At 39.3% G+C, this 19,573-nt stretch overlaps 1 protein-coding gene across 1 annotated transcript; it reads right to left on the bottom strand.

Annotated features, from left to right (window-relative positions):
* Positions 1-480: 480 nt before the first annotated feature.
* On the bottom strand, positions 481-19,451 carry kansl1l (KAT8 regulatory NSL complex subunit 1-like). The gene is made up of 15 exons (XM_080478190.1): positions 19,277-19,451; positions 16,427-17,585; positions 11,864-12,008; positions 11,106-11,255; positions 10,272-10,363; positions 9,623-9,788; positions 8,162-8,309; positions 6,779-6,850; positions 6,003-6,064; positions 4,323-4,432; positions 2,958-3,030; positions 2,786-2,871; positions 2,427-2,544; positions 902-1,107; positions 481-606 (listed from the first exon to the last, which is right to left on the bottom strand). Exons 1-15 carry the CDS (start codon positions 19,323-19,325, stop codon positions 546-548), a joined length of 2,697 nt encoding a protein of 898 aa, XP_080334316.1. The 5' UTR covers positions 19,326-19,451; the 3' UTR covers positions 481-545.
* Positions 19,452-19,573: the final 122 nt, after the last annotated feature.

Genomic DNA, 19,573 nt, shown 5'->3' with positions numbered 1-19,573 from the left:
ACTGATGTCTTCTCAGCAGATCACTATTGATAAAAGAAAAGAAGATCTGGAAAACTGTAAAATACCAGCCAATAACAGCAATCACTATGTTAAAGAATATTCATTTTTATTAACAACTTTTCTTTTTTCAATTAAAAAAGTCAGAACATCGACATAAAATTAAATTATAAAATGAAAAACCACATAAAAATCAAGTAACCGTTTTATAAAACCAAATATATTTTCTATACAGACATTTTAAGACATCTGTAGGTACAAAAAAACGCGACAACTACCAACACTGTACAGACCTGACTACAGCGGTGTTACACTGAATTTTATTTTATCTATTTAATTTAATTTATTTCTTTAAATACATATTAATCTAGATACAGTAAGTACCTTGTTAGCATTAAAACCTGAAATAGTAGCAGGAATTACAGAGGCTAAGAAGTGAGTTAAAACTACTGTGACACACGTCACAATACATTAAAATAACCTGTTTTGTTTAAAAGTATTTAGGCGATTACAGATCACAACAATAACCGTGGAATATCTCAAAATATTCAGAGTACGCCTGAGTCCAGAGCACACATGTTTTGCTCGAGGTTTTCGATGAGAGGAGATCTGGGAAAGAAAATAGAAAACTATTTGGTCAGTTTCTAAATAGAATACATCATGGTAATTAATTTATGACTACTACGATGCTCTTATAAATCACTTATACAAATTAACAAAATGCGATGACTGGCATACTGGATGCATAAACACTTGTGAACATTATTCAATCCAAGTAAAGAAAAAAAACATGATTCATGAATCAAATTATGAAGGAAACATATTTGAAGCAAATCATGAAATTATATCAAGTGAGTAAGTAAATGTGTATTGACTTATTGACTGAAGTTCACTCATTCCTAACCTGCATGGAAAACTGCGATTGGGTGTACTGCTCCAATGTTGGCCACAAGAGGGCAGTGTAGCTCCAGACGACTGATCTAGCTCGAGGTCTGGGTTGCTTGATGTGGACTCTGTCCACCCTGATGGGATGGGATGTAGTCCATCAGAGAGAGAGGCCACTTCCTCATCGTCTAAAGGAAACACTCGTTGCTCCCAGGATGTCTGAGGCTGCCGGGGGGAAACAAAGGCCGTGTAATGTAAGACAGCAAAAGCATTCATGTTCATTTTTGTCTAGAATTCATTATTAATTATAAAAAAAAATTCTATGATGCACGAGCAAAGAATAGGGAAACTGTCTACATTTCTGTAGTAAAAGTCACAATTTCACACTTTCTCAGTGAATTCATTTGATGGCAGTGTCATGGCTGGGAGAGGTTAAAAGATTGTATTTTAATCGTGGTTTTTGTATTTGTGGTGTTGAGAAGGTTGATTAGAAAGGTTTGGTTAAGTGGTGACTCATTCTTTCTTCAATCAAAGCGAAGTGGCAGAGAGCTCCACAATCACAGCGCCACTGGAGGAAACGAGAAGGGAGAAGAGCATCTGTGTGGGCTCTCAAGAACCCATCGAAGCTTTTATCGCTCAGCAGAAGATAGACGGGAACGACTCAAATCATTTTTCTATATTCCACTCCAGTATAAACACTGCTGCTTTATCGTTTGGGGGTAATGGCACAAAAGCATTCTTCCTGCAATGTTCAGGGCTGAAGTCAAAATATTCAACTATTAGTTCTTTCTTCGTCTGTCAATTTATTTCATTGCCATTCGTTTTTTTTTGTCATTTTGATTTAAATAGATTTTTAAATTACATGAGATGTTTGGCCATTTTGACCTTTGACTCAATTATCGTTGATTTTTATATTGACCCCTGATGAAGACGTACAGCGCTTCTCCAGTTAAAGATGACATATTTAAACATCTGTTCATGTAACATGCATTTATGGGACGAGCAACGGATCTGATCTGCTCCTATTAAGGAATCCTCCATCATCCATTTCCTGCGACTACTGACTTTGAATAATTATAATTTCTTTTTGATTTTATAGACTACCACCATTATGATCGCAACATTTTAAGTATGCAATTGAATGAGTGAATTGAATTGTTCATATATATTCTTAATGCCAATACTTATCCATACTTGTTTTGTATTATTATCGCTTTGTTAAGCACTTAGAACTGTACTGGCTTGCATGAAATGAGCTACAGAAACGAAGTTTGACTGAACGATAAAAGTTGATTTTGACGGTTGATGTGAGTCAGCCTACTAAATACACCTCAAACATCCAAGTCAACATCTTATGTAAGAAAAAAAAAGAAAAAAGAAAAAGAAGAGCAGAATGCATTTAAAACAGCAACCAAACGTCACAGCCGGTAGACGTTTGATGCATATGACTCTGCATCAGTTGCTTCTCGTGTCACCTGGATCAGCAGACGGTAAGATTCTCAATTTGGGATTTGAGGCTTCAGATGTGGCGCTTTTGATCTTACCAGCTGCTCCTCTGACTTTGACTGTTCATCAGCACCCAGCTGAGCAGAACACTCCACAGAGCTTTCCTCTCCTGATGTGTACATCCCACCCACACTGCCTGATAGCCTGCTGCCTGACCTGGAGTGACAAAAACAAGCATACCCCATGAAAAATCTCTGAAAGTCATACTTTCACATGGACTATATTTATATATATATTAAGATGGCCAAAACAAGTCTCTGACAGCTGCACCACTCAGTCTTTGTGAGCTTATAGTTTAAAGCATTTGGGTAGTAGTGCTTCACATGTTTCACTCTTTCCTCACAAGATAATAACCAAAAGGTGCACTGGATAATCCTTCAAGGGTGTGTGTGTCGACCTTGGGGAATATTTTCTCTCTAATGTCTCCTTCCGCTCCAAAACCATGTGCCTCTGGGCAAAGACTCCGTCACTGAGATCCTCAACCTGTAGAAACAATACACGTACAAAAGGAATGAAGGCGATAATTATTCAGAATGGAAAATGAATGGCCCATGATAATAGTCATAAACCTTTATGTGCTCGTCCTCACTGAAAGCCTTATTTACAGGCTCCAGCAGAGAATCAGTTTCAACGGAGCGCCACCTGTAAGACAGACAAGACTTCATTTATTGGAGTTCTTGCAAACAATACTTTAAAGGATTTAAAGGCGCACGAGGTAAAATTCAAGACATGTCTTTGTTTTATATCGGGTTTTGTTATGTTATGTTATTTTTAGCACCAGTCAAACTTTGGTCTTTTGGTTTTTTTTTGGCTGCTGCAGCGCCCCAGATTGGGTCCAGTGGATAAACAGAAAACACCTGGTTTAGCCTTGGGATTGTTGTGCTACCGATCCCTACTTTTTTTTGAGTGACACAATGCACCATCAAGTAGTGCAAACTTGCACTAAACAGGCAGAGGCTGGTTGGAAAACCTATTAATTCAGGGACGTATACTGGCAGCACATCATAAAGCTGTCTTTGAGATCACATCAGGAATGCTGTTTCATGCTTTTCTGTAAATTATTTAAAGTTATATTCATTTTCAATTGAACTAAAATATTACACATTACACCTTTGAGGTTTAACATCCTGTGGGTAGATGTATTCTGTCAAGCATTATAGTTATGAATTCAAATATCGTAATGTCCGGACTATTGAGCGCACCGGAATTTAAGCCGAACCCACCAAATTTAAAAAGAAAAAAAGAGGAAGGTCGATGTTACGTAATGCACCTGAACACATCACCAATGTATTGGTGGCATGAAGCTCATGATTAACCTGTAAAAATCCATATATTAGTTGTGTCATTGTTTAAGCCCTAGGATTTAAAGCGTGTGAAAATGGGCTTATTGTCCAGAAATTACGGTAATTTTACAACCCATCGATTATGAATGGATCAGTGTAACGGTATCAATCTAATCCAGTAATAATAATTCACATGATCAACCCACCAATTCTGAATCTGAAAAACATATTTTTTGAAGTAACAATTAACAGTAAAATTATTCTACTAGCTTTATTACTATTACTATAGTTTTTTCCCATTACAATTCAATTGTATCAATAAATGGGCTCTATCACCTTCCATTAAAACATCACCTTTGCACTGTGTTTAAACCCATACGCCGACACTCTTCTTTTTTTAACAGGAGCAAAAACAAATGTGTTTAAATGTGTCTATTTATATTACTACACATCAAATGCCACAAACAAAACACTGAAAGAAGTAATTTAGCAACTGACTAAGTGTTGAACTACATACATTCAGGTGGTGAATTGATTCAGACAAGCGATAAAGTACTGTGAAACTGGACGCAAACATCATCTGCTGTAGGTTTGTTGTGTCCTGTCATGATCAAGACACAGAGCACGATCAGGTGCAGTTATGTTTCCTACCTGGGTGTCACAATTTCTTTGTAGTGAAGCTTTTCCGCTTTAGTCAGTGACATGGGAAAGAGTACACTGTTGATGTACATGCTATCTCCCTGATGACTACGAACAAAACCCTAAAAGGAAAAGTGGTTGTTGAAGAGCAACAGTTCACAAACAGTTCAGAGGTGTTAGTATGTTTGATGTCATTCTACATTGACAGACTGCATTAACAATGACATTGGAAGCATACACAGTAAGTGAGCCACATAGTCTGCAAAGGTTTAGTTGTGATTAGTGAGTACGGTATGCTATGAGGTATTATCTGTATTTTTAAAAAGCTGATATAAGCAGTGTTGGGAGTAACAGTTAGAGTGACTTATTACTTCAAATATCTGCGAGTAAGAGTCATTTCCTGCTGCTGGAATAATTCACTAAGATGGCAACAGACACGATTTCTACATTTGTGAGATGGACATATTCCCTTTCTATTCATTTTGTCAGAGTAAAGGACAAGAACATACTAGTCAAGTGCGATCTGTGTGCGACACCGAGGGGACTCTCCACTTCACAAAATAAGCATTCAGTGAAGTTGGAAAGATTCAGACCTACGGCATCAATAACTGTTTGTGTGTCAATGACGTTTTGTTTAAACAAAGTCTCTTTCCCGTCGGTGTGGGGTAGACAATGTGCTAGAAGCTCATTTTTTTTATCTAAAGTAGCAGCAGAAATAACATTGTTCTCTATCAGCAGCTGGCTGTGTGACAGTGTGCAGGAACCGTCTGCAAATTACAAACCGCTGCAACAGCGAAGACAGGTACTACAACAAAATGTAATAATGTCAGCGGTATTCACAGCAGTGTCACTAGAATCACTGCAGCCTTCACTGGTCTCCTGCTGATCAAACAACACTTGGTTTGACAAAAAAAAAAACAAAACTTTTTCATAATTTTCAACATACTAATTTAAATTAATCAATTAACACTGAAACCTTGTAAGAAGGCGGCCTGTTTATATATCCTCCCATTTGTCAGTAAATACGGTGTCAGTCTGAACAGGTTACTGGTATAAGTTTAATTACTGGACAGTATCATGTATTTGGTCAAACTGGTGTACTGTGGAGTTATGGACATTGTTTTATGTGTGTTTGCCATGTAAAGTTTTTATACAATATCTACTATGTGTGTCTGTGTGTGAAGTTTAAGGATTAAATTATTCAGCTGGCTTTGATGGCACTTCTCTTGATGTACTGTATATGATACTATAGTTTATATAATAACACAGTAAAAATGGCAGGTCTTTCATAAGCACATTTTGATTCTTGATAAAGCATAAGTTATGTCCATTCAGTGCATGCCATCTTTGCTCTGTGAGCTTGAATTAAAGGAGAATAGAAGAAGAGAAACAAAAAGATACAGACATTGTGTGTCTTGTCATGTCTTAAGGCTATAGGTTACTATGGTGGCTTTTACTCTGTTGTGTTTCATATGAATATGCCTGGACTTTAAATATTTGCAGCATCTCTATAGCAACGTACTCGACTCTGATCCTTTGTCTGCTCTAGCGTTTGTGATGGTTATTTTTACTGATGAGTAATACAAAAATAGTGAAACACATTACAAGTCAGAGGCAGTGATATTGTAATGTAACTAATTACTTTCAAATGACAGTAACTAATAATGTGTGTGATGCATATATGTAGCTTACCGTCAGCACATCATCCGAATTGTCTTCTGGGACGTAGAGCTGGTCATGATCACCCCCTTCATCTAGAAGCACACATATAGATGCATATACAGCATATCAGACTCTAATATAAATAAAACTTAGAATGGTGCATATTGAATGAATTCACAACTGTTTAGCACAAAAGCAATATTCAACCCTCATCTACTGGTATGAAGAAGTTCCTAAAGCAAAAACAGATTTATTATGATCATTGAGGTTGGTGCTGTTTGTTTTTTCTGCTTTGTTCAGGTAAAGCATGACTTTCATGTAGTCAGTACAAGTGATTGATGTATTTCAACTTGAAAATGTAAAAATAGATGAAAACAAGCAAATTTGGATGTAAAAGAGTATAATTTTGAATATATGGATACTACTAAGAAGTCATACTTAGAGGAATTATTTTTGCAAATGCATTATGGAGCTGGATGGTGGTTCTCCAGCCTGGGTTGTAAATATCATACAAACATCCACGTAGGAAATCATTCAATTAAGATCATTTTATTTGCTAAAAAATATTGAAGATGTAGGGTTTTGTTCTGGTTGACACTATGACATGCTATTATATATAAATGGCACGAAAAAATGTTAATTCACACGGACTCAAATTCAAACTGAGATTGACATTTCTTTTTTTTTTTAGGTATTTAGATGTTTTAAAGAGTTAAAATATTTTTGGCAATTTCTTATGCGACATTCTCCTATTCAGACAAACAATACAACTGCAACCTGATGTCACCATGCAATAATATACGTACATTCTACCCCTTTGTATAGGCGCGTTCTTTTTCTTCTCTTCTTCTTTTCTGTCTGAAACTGCGGCGTCCAACCTATAAGAACAAATACACAGGTGAGTTAGAATGGGATTAATAAGCATTATTCACGTTTTAACAAGCTAATCCTCAACCATTACTCTCATTGCTGGGGCTGGTATTTGCCCGTCACTTGCTTATGAGAACACCTGATCTAGCCGGGTAAGAGCGTATTTGTAAGTGCATTTTCCTTATATGATGAACTAGACAAAGAAAAAAGAAGAAATTAATTGTAGTGAAGATGCTTTGAAGGCCTAATTAAATTATGTATGTGACTATTTACTTATTTAAAACAAATTCAATTTCATAAAAACAAATTTAAAGTGGTGACATTCTTGATAAGATGCTGGAATCTACTTCTTACATCCACAATAGAGTGCATCATTGATACTGCAATATAGTGTATTTGATCAGTAATAACCCGAAAGTCAGGTACAGTGGTTATTGTGAAATATCGACCCACATTGTAGAATACCATATGAGCACGGTAAAAGCAGGGCTGCCAGAGGAAAGTAAATCAAAATTACATGCTCCTTCATTAGCGTCAGAGAAGTATCTAAGGACACATCCTGACACTGGTGAAATGAGATTGTGCATTATAGTGAGAAAGCTCAGGGTAGTACAGTAAGTGTTATGTCTTGCATCTAAACTGAAGAAAGCATTCTCTACTGTGCCATGGGAAGATGTGAGCCATCTTGAGACAGTGAAGCAGCTGCAGTTGCAGGGCTAAGTATAAAGGAACTATAATACCTTGAACTTCTAAAGTCAATTCAATGCAGTTAAATGAGGGGAAAACTGAAATGAGCCTTAATATGTCATATGAATGCATCTAAGGAAGGCAGGTGTCATATTTTTACAGTCTGATACTTTTTACAAAGTGAACTAACTGGTTAAGTCCATGCTTTGAACAGTTTGACACCATCATGTCTTCTTATTACACATTTTTCCCACTGATGTACTACGGAGTCCCAAAAACCCCTCAGCTGCTGGTCAGCGCTCGACCCAATACAACTCTGGAAAGAAGCTGGGTTAACCGATTCTGCTCTCCGTGATGAGTAAACACTTTCAAACTCACAACACTCAAACTAAGCAAGGTTAAGTTTAGCAGGTTCCACGTCCAGAGTGCAGCCAACATGACTGGCACATCTGATGCTCAATGGCCAAATCTCCTGGACATTAAAAACACCCACAACAATGACTCAAGTGATGACATGTTTGAGAGCCTTAATACGAGTCCCAATAACAAACTTGCTCACTACACTGTCACTGACGTGTAGACATGCTTCATCTACCACATGAGACAGAGACAGAGAGAAGACACTAGTTGACCTGTTGATCTGGAGGTGGATGAGAAGGAGACGCTGCTGGTGCTGCAGTCCAGATCAGAACACAAGACTACGGGATTACAAGAAGAGCGACATGACCAGGAAGATGCCCTGAGGCAGAAGGACAGGGTCGATGCAGAGTTTGTGGAGTCCTAGAGCAGGAAAACAAGAAAGAGAAGAATGTATCAGCAGTGCATTGTTTATAGTGTCTTCAAACGATATCAATTTTGGTTTAAATACTAAGCGCACACTCATTAAAGTACTTAAGCGCGATGTTTTATCAGGCGAAAAACACAACAGTGGTGGTTTACACAGTGGCTATGAGCTCTGGCATATTCAGATAAGTAGTGTGCAGCCAAATAAGTCTATACATAATCTGGTGTCAGGGCCCCTGATATTTGAAACCATAAGGAAATGGACATGGGAGTTAGAACTTTTGGTTCGAGTTCATGAAGGTTGTGCAATCTACTGCCTGACAAGTCAACGCAGGACCTTTAGCACACCACCTTCTGTTTACCCCACAAGATATTATTGTTTAATTAAAAGCAGGTGTCTGGCTTTTAACATTAATTCCTATTTAATTTAGAGAGATCTATTTTAGAGATATGACATTCCAGCACTAATGCCTGCCTGAGACCGACTGCTTTGAGACTAAGCTTCACATAAATCCATGACTAATGGTAATAGATCAGACAACTATCATCAGCCTTTCAATTTGTAATGTACAGGCAAAATGTATCTATACTACGAACGGTGTCTTTCAAATTGTGGTAAATAGACTTTACCTATATGGTATCTGCATTTTTTTTAGGATCTAAAGCATTTTAACACAGAAATTCACACAGCAATGCCAGTGGATGCAGTGGAAGCAGCATGCACATAATTGGAAATAAACTGAGCCTGGAATTGAAACTTCACTATCTTTCCCCACTCAGCCTGCATGCTCCCTTGCTTTCATATTAAGGAGGAAAATACCATGCTGGGCTTGTGGGAGGATATAGCTCTGACTTCACATCCAACTATGTCACGAGTGGCTGCAGGACAGTTAAGGGGCCTTATACAAGAACAAAATTACTAATTCATTGTAACACCTAATACATCTGGTGCTGATCAATTCAGCTTCCTCAAATTGAACTTCAAAGAAAACAGGAGATTCCTCACAGAGAAACTCAGTCGACCGAACCCACACACTGCACATATACTTTGCTTCATGTTAAGTAGTGATTTCTGCGTGATGTCACAATCACCAAAAAAAATGTTAACGCTGTTGGAATCCATGGATAATGAAAACTAGTGCAAGAAGTCAGATATGTCTTTAGATAACAACAGTTGGAGATCCAATCTTTTACTCTTCCCGCCCCCGTGGTCAGCAACATACCATCCATAAATCAAACCCTGGATGAATATTACACGTACTTAAGATGACTTAAACTGGGGGATTGACTGACATCTACATATGACCTACCAGTAGGCTGCTGGAGTTGTGCGAGTCGAACGTGAATAGTTTGGGCTTGTTGTAAGAGACCAGAGGTCGGGTACGGGCACACCCGCCGGACACGTCCGCTTTGAAGAGCCTCCTGTTGGTCAGTCTCTGACAGCTCTTGGGCAATGAAAGGTCTCCTCTCTGACCACTGCAGGAGCAGATCAGAAGAGGCCATGGATTGTCAGGGTTTTTCAAGCCATACGTTTCTTAGATGTTTGCCAGCAACAGTACAAACTGATGACACTCACTTGGACTCCTTTGTTAGTATGAATAAACAAACAGAATGCCTTTTATTCATTTGGCTTTTATCTTCACAGCCGAACAGAGAGTTAAACGAAGGCGAGCAGAAGAGATGAATGGAGTATTGATGGAAGAAACAAGCTCTTTTATTCATATATTATGTGAGGAAGCATGCTTTCAGCAACATTTCACCAACTGTTTCTGTGTGCAAAAAGTACACAAAATGTGTAGTCCAAATGATTCGATTCAACCTGGTTGAAAGGAACATTTTTGTCTTCTATTGTGGTCTCAGCTTTTATTTTTTTTCCACAAACATTTTAAGACTAAAATTTGGGAAACACGTCTTTTAAATTCTGCTAATTAAAGCAAAGATTCTTGTCATATTCTCTACCTGGTGAAGGTCCTCTTGCCTTTCCGGCTGGTTGTCCGTTTTGAGAGTGGTGAAAAGCTGAGCGGCAGCATCAGACTGTTAACAAGGGCACTCTGCAATAAATACACACAGGCACACATACTATTTAGGAATTCGCTAAACATAGCACATCCACAAAAACTGCCGATAAATCAACATTTCTTTTCTCTAAATGAAAGGAAGGTGGCAACCAAAGTACACATACTGTGCTGACAGGATTTTGAATTCATTGTAAGGTTTGTAATTATGTTTACTCCGTTTACTCACGACCACAAAGGTCTTTTTCAGCTCAGTTGCAGTGTTGTGTTGAATGTTGAATTAGTGTGGATGATTATTTCTTACTATAATGTGACCAAAGGAAAAAAAAAATGTATTTCATAAAAGGTAAAGAAAACATTTAATTATTGTTTTCCTCAGAACATTTATTCATGCAAATATTATTATTATTTTTTTTTTTTTTAGTAAAAGCAGTCTCATACGCACAATGTGTGCTTTAAGCTTTGTGCCTCTGGATATACAGTACTGAGCACCAGGATTTCATCCATTCTACCAGGAGCATTTAATTTAGCATAATAACATACAGGTCAAGTACTAAGCATACTGTAATTTATTCATTTTATCCTTCCACTCACACTGGGTCATAACATTACAGACTTATTAATCTGCTGTGGGGTTTACATAAAACACTCAAAACAAAAGATAAGAAACAACAGGATAATCTCCTGACAAAGTGCATGAAATTACCAATCTGTAATCCTCTTAATTTCCCTCTAATGCCTTCTTATGCAGGTGGTGTGTATCAGTCCATCCATTTACCTGTCTTTCTATGTTGTGCAGAAGGCGTCTCGGGCTGCAGGCTTCTTCTGCATCAGTACCTGTGCAGGATAAACCTGTAATCTCCTTCATTATGGACTGTTGTATCCGCCGGTCCCTGTGCGGCGAGGAATCTGCAAGCACCACACCACCCTAAGAAATAGACAAAAAAAACACATAATAATAACAAAAATGAAGCCATTATCAGTTACTCATTTGTTAATTCATGATCATCAGCCAACCATGATGGTTGTGCCACGTTTCTTTTGTATATTTCTGTAATATGCACTGTGACTGATATCTAAACCTTCAAAAGAAAGTATGACTGCCTCTCATGTGAATATGTTAGTAAGCAGTTGATATTTCCTTCTGACAAAACAGTATGGGTGTAACTCAATATGGATTTTGATTAGAGAAATCAAGTCGAATCAAGTTCTAACCTTTTGTCAGCTATTGATTGGAGCATTATTCACTCTATCACCAGTTGCCAAAAAGAATTTAAAGACCAACACTTCTCCAACTGCAAGTCACAGAAAGTCCAGAACCTTTCTGACCTAAGATGTATTGCATTAAATAGCAGCAAAATCATTTAAACAGTATTTCACACTTTTGCATGCTTGCCTACCTGTGGGGGGTGATCTTTGTGGATAACAGGTTAACCTCATTTTATATAAACTAGACTTGTGGTATTATGATATAACAGAAGCCCATCAATTAGTTAATAGGTGTCCACCGACATAGGTAGTTGACTTTTAGCTCACCTTGTTAGAGCGTATGCGTTTGTGGACTTCCTTCAGTTGTTGTATTCTCCCTTCCAGTTCAGATATTTGGAGCTCCAACCAGCTCCATCTGCTGGCCAGCTCTGCTCTTTCTTCCAGACACTGCTCCTCACAGGTGCTGCTGATTCTGGCAGGAAGGGCAGCGTGATAGATGACAGAATTTACACCCAAGTAATTGCACTACAATGTTACATTCAGTTCAGAACACCACAAGAAAAGAAGTCTATATTCACGGATCTTAGCCAGAAAAGGGAAACATTTCAGGATACTCGATGTGGCAACACAACTAAATGAAGGCCTAAATATTCACCAGTGGAAGTTCTTGATAAGGGGCATTAGGAGGAAATGTGTGAATATTACCAGGGGGAGCGGTGACACAAAAAAGAGAAGAGGAAATAGATTAAACTTACAAAGACAGAGTGCAACAATAACTTCAGAAATTTGTCCTGAAGCTTTGCCTACATTTGACCTATTTTACCCAGCCATGTTGTTGTGTGGCATGTAAATTGTTTAGCATCTTAACAGCAGGGGGTGAATTTTCACTAAAGCACAAAAGCCTATTTAGGCCACAGAAGAAATCACTGTTGGTGTGTGTGTGTGTGTGTGTGTGTGTGTGTGTGTGTGTGTGTGTGTGTGTGTGTGTGTGTGTGTGTGTGTGTGTGTGTGTGTGTGTGTGTGTGTGTGTGTGTGTGTGTGTGTGTGTGTGTGTGTGTGTGTGTGTGTGTGTTCCATGGCACAAGACTGTTCAGTTAGCATTTATCTTCTTTCTGCGTCTGTGTGTGTGTGTTTGGCTGACTTCAGCAGGGCAATAGTTGCTATGGCAGTGCTGTTGGACCTTGGCTGGGACAGGGAGGGACTCCCCACATCAAACACTCTGATGTAGGATGCAGGAGAGGGAAAGGTTAAGCTGGTCAGCTAGTAGCCACACGCAGTACTTTCTCAAACATTTTAATATTGTGAGGTCGCGATTCCACTGTCGCCATGTTCAGTCATATACTTCAAATTTAGTTTGCCTGCCTGAACACAAGACCTCTGAGTTCATGGTTGTGAAAAATTAAAACTCAAAGCTAAAAGTGGGGCCAATAATTGGCTTTTAACCAGGTTTTCACTCAACCCTGATATAATCTCTCTCTTTTTTTTTTTTTTTTTTTTTTTTAAAGAGTAGGCACACTCTTTCCTCTACAGACAATGATGAGACCTGGCTGCCCTCCGGCTCCTTCCAACTGTATAATGAGAAAATTCCAGGAATATTTGCCTTGCATTAGGCGAGACAAGGACAGAGGGAGAGAAAGGCTGCTTTAAACCTATTAACATCGAGGTCTGAAAACTGCACAAATATACATTAGTTCTACTGCCAATGTTTATATTGTTAAGTAAAAGCGGCACAGTGTTTCTGCTTGATCTGCTCGTTTCTTGCAAAGGCATTAGGGTTTTTGGGTGTGCCATTCACAAATACTCCCATACTCTATATTCAAAGACGGCTACCAGAGCAGAACTGAAGCCATGTGAACAAGTGGTTTAAAAAGCCTAACCACCGCTTTACAAGTTCACAGCCATAATAATAAAGTCTAACTATTTCCACATTTTCTAAAGGACAGCAATGAACACACCCCTCCCCAGGAAGGAGCTGCTCTAATCGAGAAGCGACTTGGCATAAAAAGTCCCTCGGGGAGGTTTACAGATGGAGCGCACGGCATTGTTACGTACAGGAGATGAGACTCAGACAAAGGGCAAGCTGACACTTCTAAGACAACCAAACAAGTGCACCCACACACACACAAAGTGTATTGCACAGAAAAAAAGCCAGCCAAATAAAGAAAGCTACATCTTACTTAAAAAAAAACCTAATTGTACTTCCACTAGACCTGACCTGTACCAACAACAACAAAAAGATGACAACCACTGTTGTAAAGGTTCGGTTGGATTAAACAATCTATGTTTCCCTGAGTATCATTAAAAACCAAAATACACACTGCAAAGTCCCACAGAGTAAGAAACTGAAATGAATGTGTAGCAGCTGTGCCTGCTGGACTGTTTTCCTTCTCAACCACGTTCCACACTATCACACTCTCATCATACCCTCATTTAATAGAAAATAATATTCATCTTTCACTACTAAAGTGCCATTTTTCAATATAATTGGATAGGTTTGCAAAACAATAGAAAAAAAGAAAATGGTACAGCGACAGACCAGTTCTTGTTTCCATAATATTCTCTTAATGTGTCTCACTTTCTAACCAAGCTGCGACAATGACTTTGATCAATTTTGGCAGTTATTTTCCCCGACCTGAAGTGATAAGTTTTATGAACACAAGATTTGGTCTATTTTGAGACGCCAGCGTCGCACATTTACTGCCGATTTACATCCCGAAGGTGCTCTCCGACTATGGAGGCCTTTAATGTCCAGTGTCCTGAGTTTTCTGACATCCTGCTGGGACGAGCGACAATACTCAGTCAGGCTTTGGTTCAGAAACATCCAAACGTCAAAGCACAAATTGTGACTCATCGGACCAGGCAGTGTGTTTCCAATCTTGTACTGTGCACATGTGGTGGGTCTGTGTGGAATGTGGCCTCAGTTTCCTGCTCTTAGCCGATAAGAGTGGCACCAACAATCATGCCACGTTTACAGTCACAAAATAACAACCTCGTCTGTGGAGTGTGCTTTTCTGATTGGATAATTTGTGTGGAATACAGTGGCAGGGGGCTAACTTTTGAAATGTGGTGAGTGGGTTGATAAATTTTGCTACGCTGAGTTTTGCATTTGGTAAATCAATTGGTTGGTGCTGCAGTTGCTTGGACCATGTAAGAATGTTTTATATATTTTTGGAATTTTCTGTTTTTGTAGTTCACTTTTATGTGTGACATTATGAGATTTTTTACATGATTAGCGCCTCTTTATAATCTTTCCATCCGTCCCCTCAATTGGGATGTCCCTGTTTTTTTTAAAAGGGTTACAGAACATCACATACAGCCCTGATTTTAGCATTGTTTGTGTGGAGAGCAGTTTTCCCTATAAAAAGGTGACACCATCATATGTCGGTGCCAAAAAGATATCTGTTTGCAATTTTTTTCCCCCCAACATCTGAGACAATATAGCTGCCCCTTTGGCAAGAAACGAAGCATATCACTTCAAAAGCACTCTCTTTGGGAAGAGCAAGAGCGATAGCACAATGCCACAGAAAGGCTGTGAAGTTTCGCTACAAAACCTGGTGTTCATTTCCTACCCTGTGGGTAAAGAGAGCAGCTGAGTCAGTTGAATGTGTTATGACTGCACCATGGAAAGGGAAAAGTATGAGCATTGCTTAAAAAATGTCATAACACTCTCCACGGCTGGGAGGACCGAACTTGTACTCACAAACAGCCTGCACTGTAAACTGCACCGAGGGCCAAGCATAACAACCAACACTGTGCAGGCACTGTGGAGCTCACACACCCACACAGCTGACTTTCCAAAGCCTGACGTTCTAAACTGAGCAATGACCTCTTGTGTCACTCTTGCCAATTGTAGCTCTGCTTGATACCTTTTTTTTTTTTTTTTTTTTTTTTAAATAGCGTAGAAGGTACGAGTGCTTTCTTTTTAACACTTTGAACCAACTGGATGCCGAGTGTGGGAATCCACCTCTGTGAATGAAAACAAGGCCAGAGATTTTCAGCTGAAAAGCAGCTACATTCTAGCAGCCAAAGCCAAGAAAAGCACAACAATTGCCTTGGCAATGGGATAACAGCTGAATTTGTGGAATTTTTGGGTTCGCTTTCAGCACCTAAATATCTGAAGCTGGGAATATTACATTTATCTGACCTTAAAAAGTCAAATATGTGGTTCCAAGTCTTGCGTGGTCTTGTTTTCACATGCAACTGCTTAATTTCACAAAAAAAATCTACTTTTTTTTTTTCTTTCTTTTCTTCAAACACACAAACTTGGAGGGAAAAATAAACCTAGACATAGCAGCACAAAACTAAAAAAAGGTTAAAAAAAATGTGTGTTCTGACAAGCAGTATCCCCTACTAGGCAAGCTGGACATACAACTCATAAACATTTTAACCAATTATTTTAAATGTTAGCCCAGAAAACATGCAGTTTTACACTTATTGACCTCTTTATTGGGTACATTTGTACAACATGATCCAGTCAAACAGCACTGCCATACATTCTCTCTTTAAAAAAGGCATTCATTGAGATTATTAGAGTTCAAGTACATTATCCAATCATTTTTGAGATTGTGGCTTATGGTGGAGTGTAGGCGGGCCTTTTCATGTTCTATGTAGATGGCTAATGCGAAACATTAGAAACCACCTCATACAATGCAGTTAAACTTAATCAACAACCACAGAACCTTAAAAATGAAGGGACTCCAAAATGAAGCCTCTTAATCTCAAGATAAACTGAAAGTATTATTATTGTCATAGTGATCTACTGAATGACATTACATTGTATAAGTGGAAGGTCTGAACATGTTTACTCACATGGGTGGAGTAAACATGTTCAGACCTTCCACTTATACAATGTAATGTCATTCATTAGAAGGTCTGAACATGTTTACTCACATGGGTGGAGTCCTGCCACGGTTCTCCTCTGGTTCCTCATCTGAGCTGCTGTTGGCCGTGGCTTCAGAGTCCAGGGCCGTCTGCAGGTCACTCAGCACCAGCTGGCTGCGGTGGCTGAACTCTTCGACCTCGGTGAAGAAATCCAAATGTTTGGACCGCACTTTTGAATGAAATGGTGGTATAGTGCGTACTTGTGGAGGTAGTACATCAGGGCCTGCTGTGGCCAAGCCGTCAAGAAAGACCTTTCCATGTTGAGAGTTCCTTTTCAGTCCCTCCAGCTGCTGACTGCAGTGTCGCACAACCTGTTCTCCAAGCAGGCCCTGCAGTCTCCTCTGTAGCTTCCCAGCTCGATCATGGAGCCCTGGCAGTCTGGACAGCTGGTCCTCAAGAGCATCCTGCAGCCCAACTGTGGATGCCAGCTGATCAGGAGTCGTCCAACCAATACAAGGCTGCAATGAAGCTGAAGGAGGAGAGCCAGCCCCAGTCGCTTGTTTCACTTGTGTTCGTGTCGCTGGGGTTGCAAACAAGGGGCCAGAGCTCTGGGACTTAATCTCCTCATGGGAATACAAAGGACAAACACTGCTGAAGGTAAGAGAGGAATAATGCACATCACCACCATCTGGCCTACATTCAGGAGCAGCACTCTGTTCATGCTGCACACCAGCCTCTTGGCTATTGTGTTCAGGAGCAGGGGATAAAAACATGCCTGGTACACCTGGGAAGGCAGAGCACACTGCTTGAACATTTCTTTGGCCTTTATTAAAAGAAAAGCGCTCAACAAGGGAACCGCGACCAGGCAGAAAGTCTGTCTCACACTGGCTGCCGGCAGATGCCTTCCGACATGGAGAAAGCACCGGGTTGACACTGACATTCAAGAGGCTCAAATGGGAGCAGGACTCCAAACACTGAAATGAGGAAAGGTTCGGCCACACCGTCTGGAGGTCTCCATCTTCCGTCAATGATGCGCGAGGCTCCGGCTCGACAATACACATGGCTCTCTTATTTGAGACAGTTCTGACGGGGGCAGGAGGTGAGGACAGGAGGAGCCCATGGCGATTATTCAGGATTTTACTCAGGGCTGGGGCCATGGCCCTGTGTGAGCCACTGATGCTGAAGACAGTGTTGGCAGGATGTTTCACATGCTGTGCTTTGAAAGGATCTGACAGGAAGAAGAACACAGGTTGGCTCATTTTTTCTACCGATGCCAACTTACTCTAATAAAACACAGCAGCAATGCAGTTGAAACAAGAATACTAACAATGGAACACTGCAAAGTGGCAAAATGAGACTGATAAAATTATTGAGAAAGACTGGGAAAAATAAATAACACATTGCCTTGAAAAGCATCGACTAGGGTTATTTTACACGTTACAGATCTGATTGAACACTGATCATACATCAGATCTATGAACTTTCATCTAAAGCAGTTTCCTTCATTCAGATCTGTATTTTATATCTTTACTAAGTCAGCTTTACTGTGAGCGGTGTTACATTGACAGCCAATTAGAGGTTGGTTTTGCTTTTTTTTTTTTTTATTTTGTTTGTAGTGACACATTGTCAACGCGGCAACAAGACAAGCATTCAGTAAACCATCTCCTATAACAGTTTTAAAGGAGCAGTACAATGATGAAAAAAAGAGGAAAAGAGTTACATCTTCTTCTATGGGGGTTAGTATTTAAATAAATACATTTAGTAAAAGTACAGATTTCAACAGGTTTAATCGCCTTTAGTTTGTCAGTGTTTAATTGAAAGAATGTAATGCTTGAACTTGTCCTGAAAAGCAATATTACAACTTTTCCCCAGAGTAAGAGTTGCAACAATGAATTGAATACTTTGACATCAGTAAAAAACAAAACAAACAAACAAAAAAACTAAACACTTATCAAATAGTCCAAACAACACATTCCACCAAAACAAGACTTTGAGTGATAAAACAAATTAAATCACACCATTTCTGCCAAAAAACAAAGACGGGACGTTTTTGTTTTTCCAAATTCGGTCGTTATGTGCCGAGAAATATTGTTGGTACATGAGAAAACATGAACGAAGGCCTGGTAATAAAAAGCAGACATTTTTATATTGATAAAGTTTATCAATGTCATAATCGTGCACCACCTTTTTAATCCAATTACTTATGTGTATTATTATTCAGTGTGAAAATCCAGAAAGTTGAGCCCATCATTTCCTTAAGGGGTTGATACAAACCTTCAAATAAGCACGCGCACTGCAGTACTAGTAAATCGTTCTGCGCGTGCGCAGGAAGGATTCTGTCACACGTGAGTGTCTTGTATTTTTAACTAATATACTTTCGCCATAGTAACGTCCACGGCTTAACTGTTAGTAGTAGTTCGTATTTAGTATGAGTTCGTATTTGAATGATAACTTTTGTACATTTTCCATATTTAATCTGAGCAACTGACACTTTAAAACATTAAATACGAACTACTTAAGTAACTGTTAAGCCGTGCACGTTCCTATTAATGGCTCAGCCGTTAGTGCACGGTAAAGTCAGCTGTGTTTATACATCCTAACTATTAATAAATTTAAGACGAACAGTTAGCTATATCAAATAGTTTTACGATGTATCCCTAAAACAAAATCCTGAATTATTCACATGTATTGCATTTAATATTATTAAGGAGTAAGAACTGAAAATGCCCATTCGAGGCGCTCCGACGTGAAGACAGGTAACATGAAAATATTTGAAAAAAATATATACTAAGGGTTAGTTTGGCTAAACTAAATGCCAGTTGCTCTAATCAAATATGGAAAATGCAGATAAGTTAGCCGTTAAACACGAACTTAGTTATATTATTAAAACGTAACGGCCACGGTGAAATCCGTACTCACCTGACAAGGAGGTAAACCGCTGCTTTTTCCAATAAGTCCGATTTGCCATAGAGGGTGACAAACAATTAATTTCCCTCCAGGAAACAGTGATTTCCAGTGTGGTTTGCGGTGATTTTTGCCGGCTGTCATCTAGTTCTTCCTCGTCCAGCGCAGCCGCCCAGCAGCAGCAGCACCGGAGACCGAAACGCTTCTGACAGAGGAGGGGATGGGTCCCACTGCTGATGCCTTCACGGCCCAAACACAAGCTGGGACATTTCAGAGCTCTGAGCCACTCAAAGATGTTTAGTTTCTTTTCTT

Source organism: Lipophrys pholis (genome assembly GCF_963383615.2).
Source record: "Lipophrys pholis genome assembly, chromosome: 13".
In the NCBI taxonomy this organism is placed as follows: Eukaryota; Metazoa; Chordata; class Actinopteri; order Blenniiformes; family Blenniidae; genus Lipophrys; species Lipophrys pholis.
This window is presented reverse-complemented; position numbering and strand designations above follow the sequence as displayed.

Coding starts and splice junctions, on each gene's coding strand:
- kansl1l (XM_080478190.1), bottom strand. CDS start 19,325: ATGGCAAATCGGACTTATTGGAAAAAGCAGCGGTTTACCTCCTTGTCA. Junction 4,433..6,002: donor ATTCGGATGATGTGCTGACG/GTAAGCTACATA, acceptor TTTTCCTTTTAG/GGTTTTGTTCGTAGTCATCA. Junction 607..901: donor AATCGCAGTTTTCCATGCAG/GTTAGGAATGAG, acceptor TTTCTTTCCCAG/ATCTCCTCTCATCGAAAACC.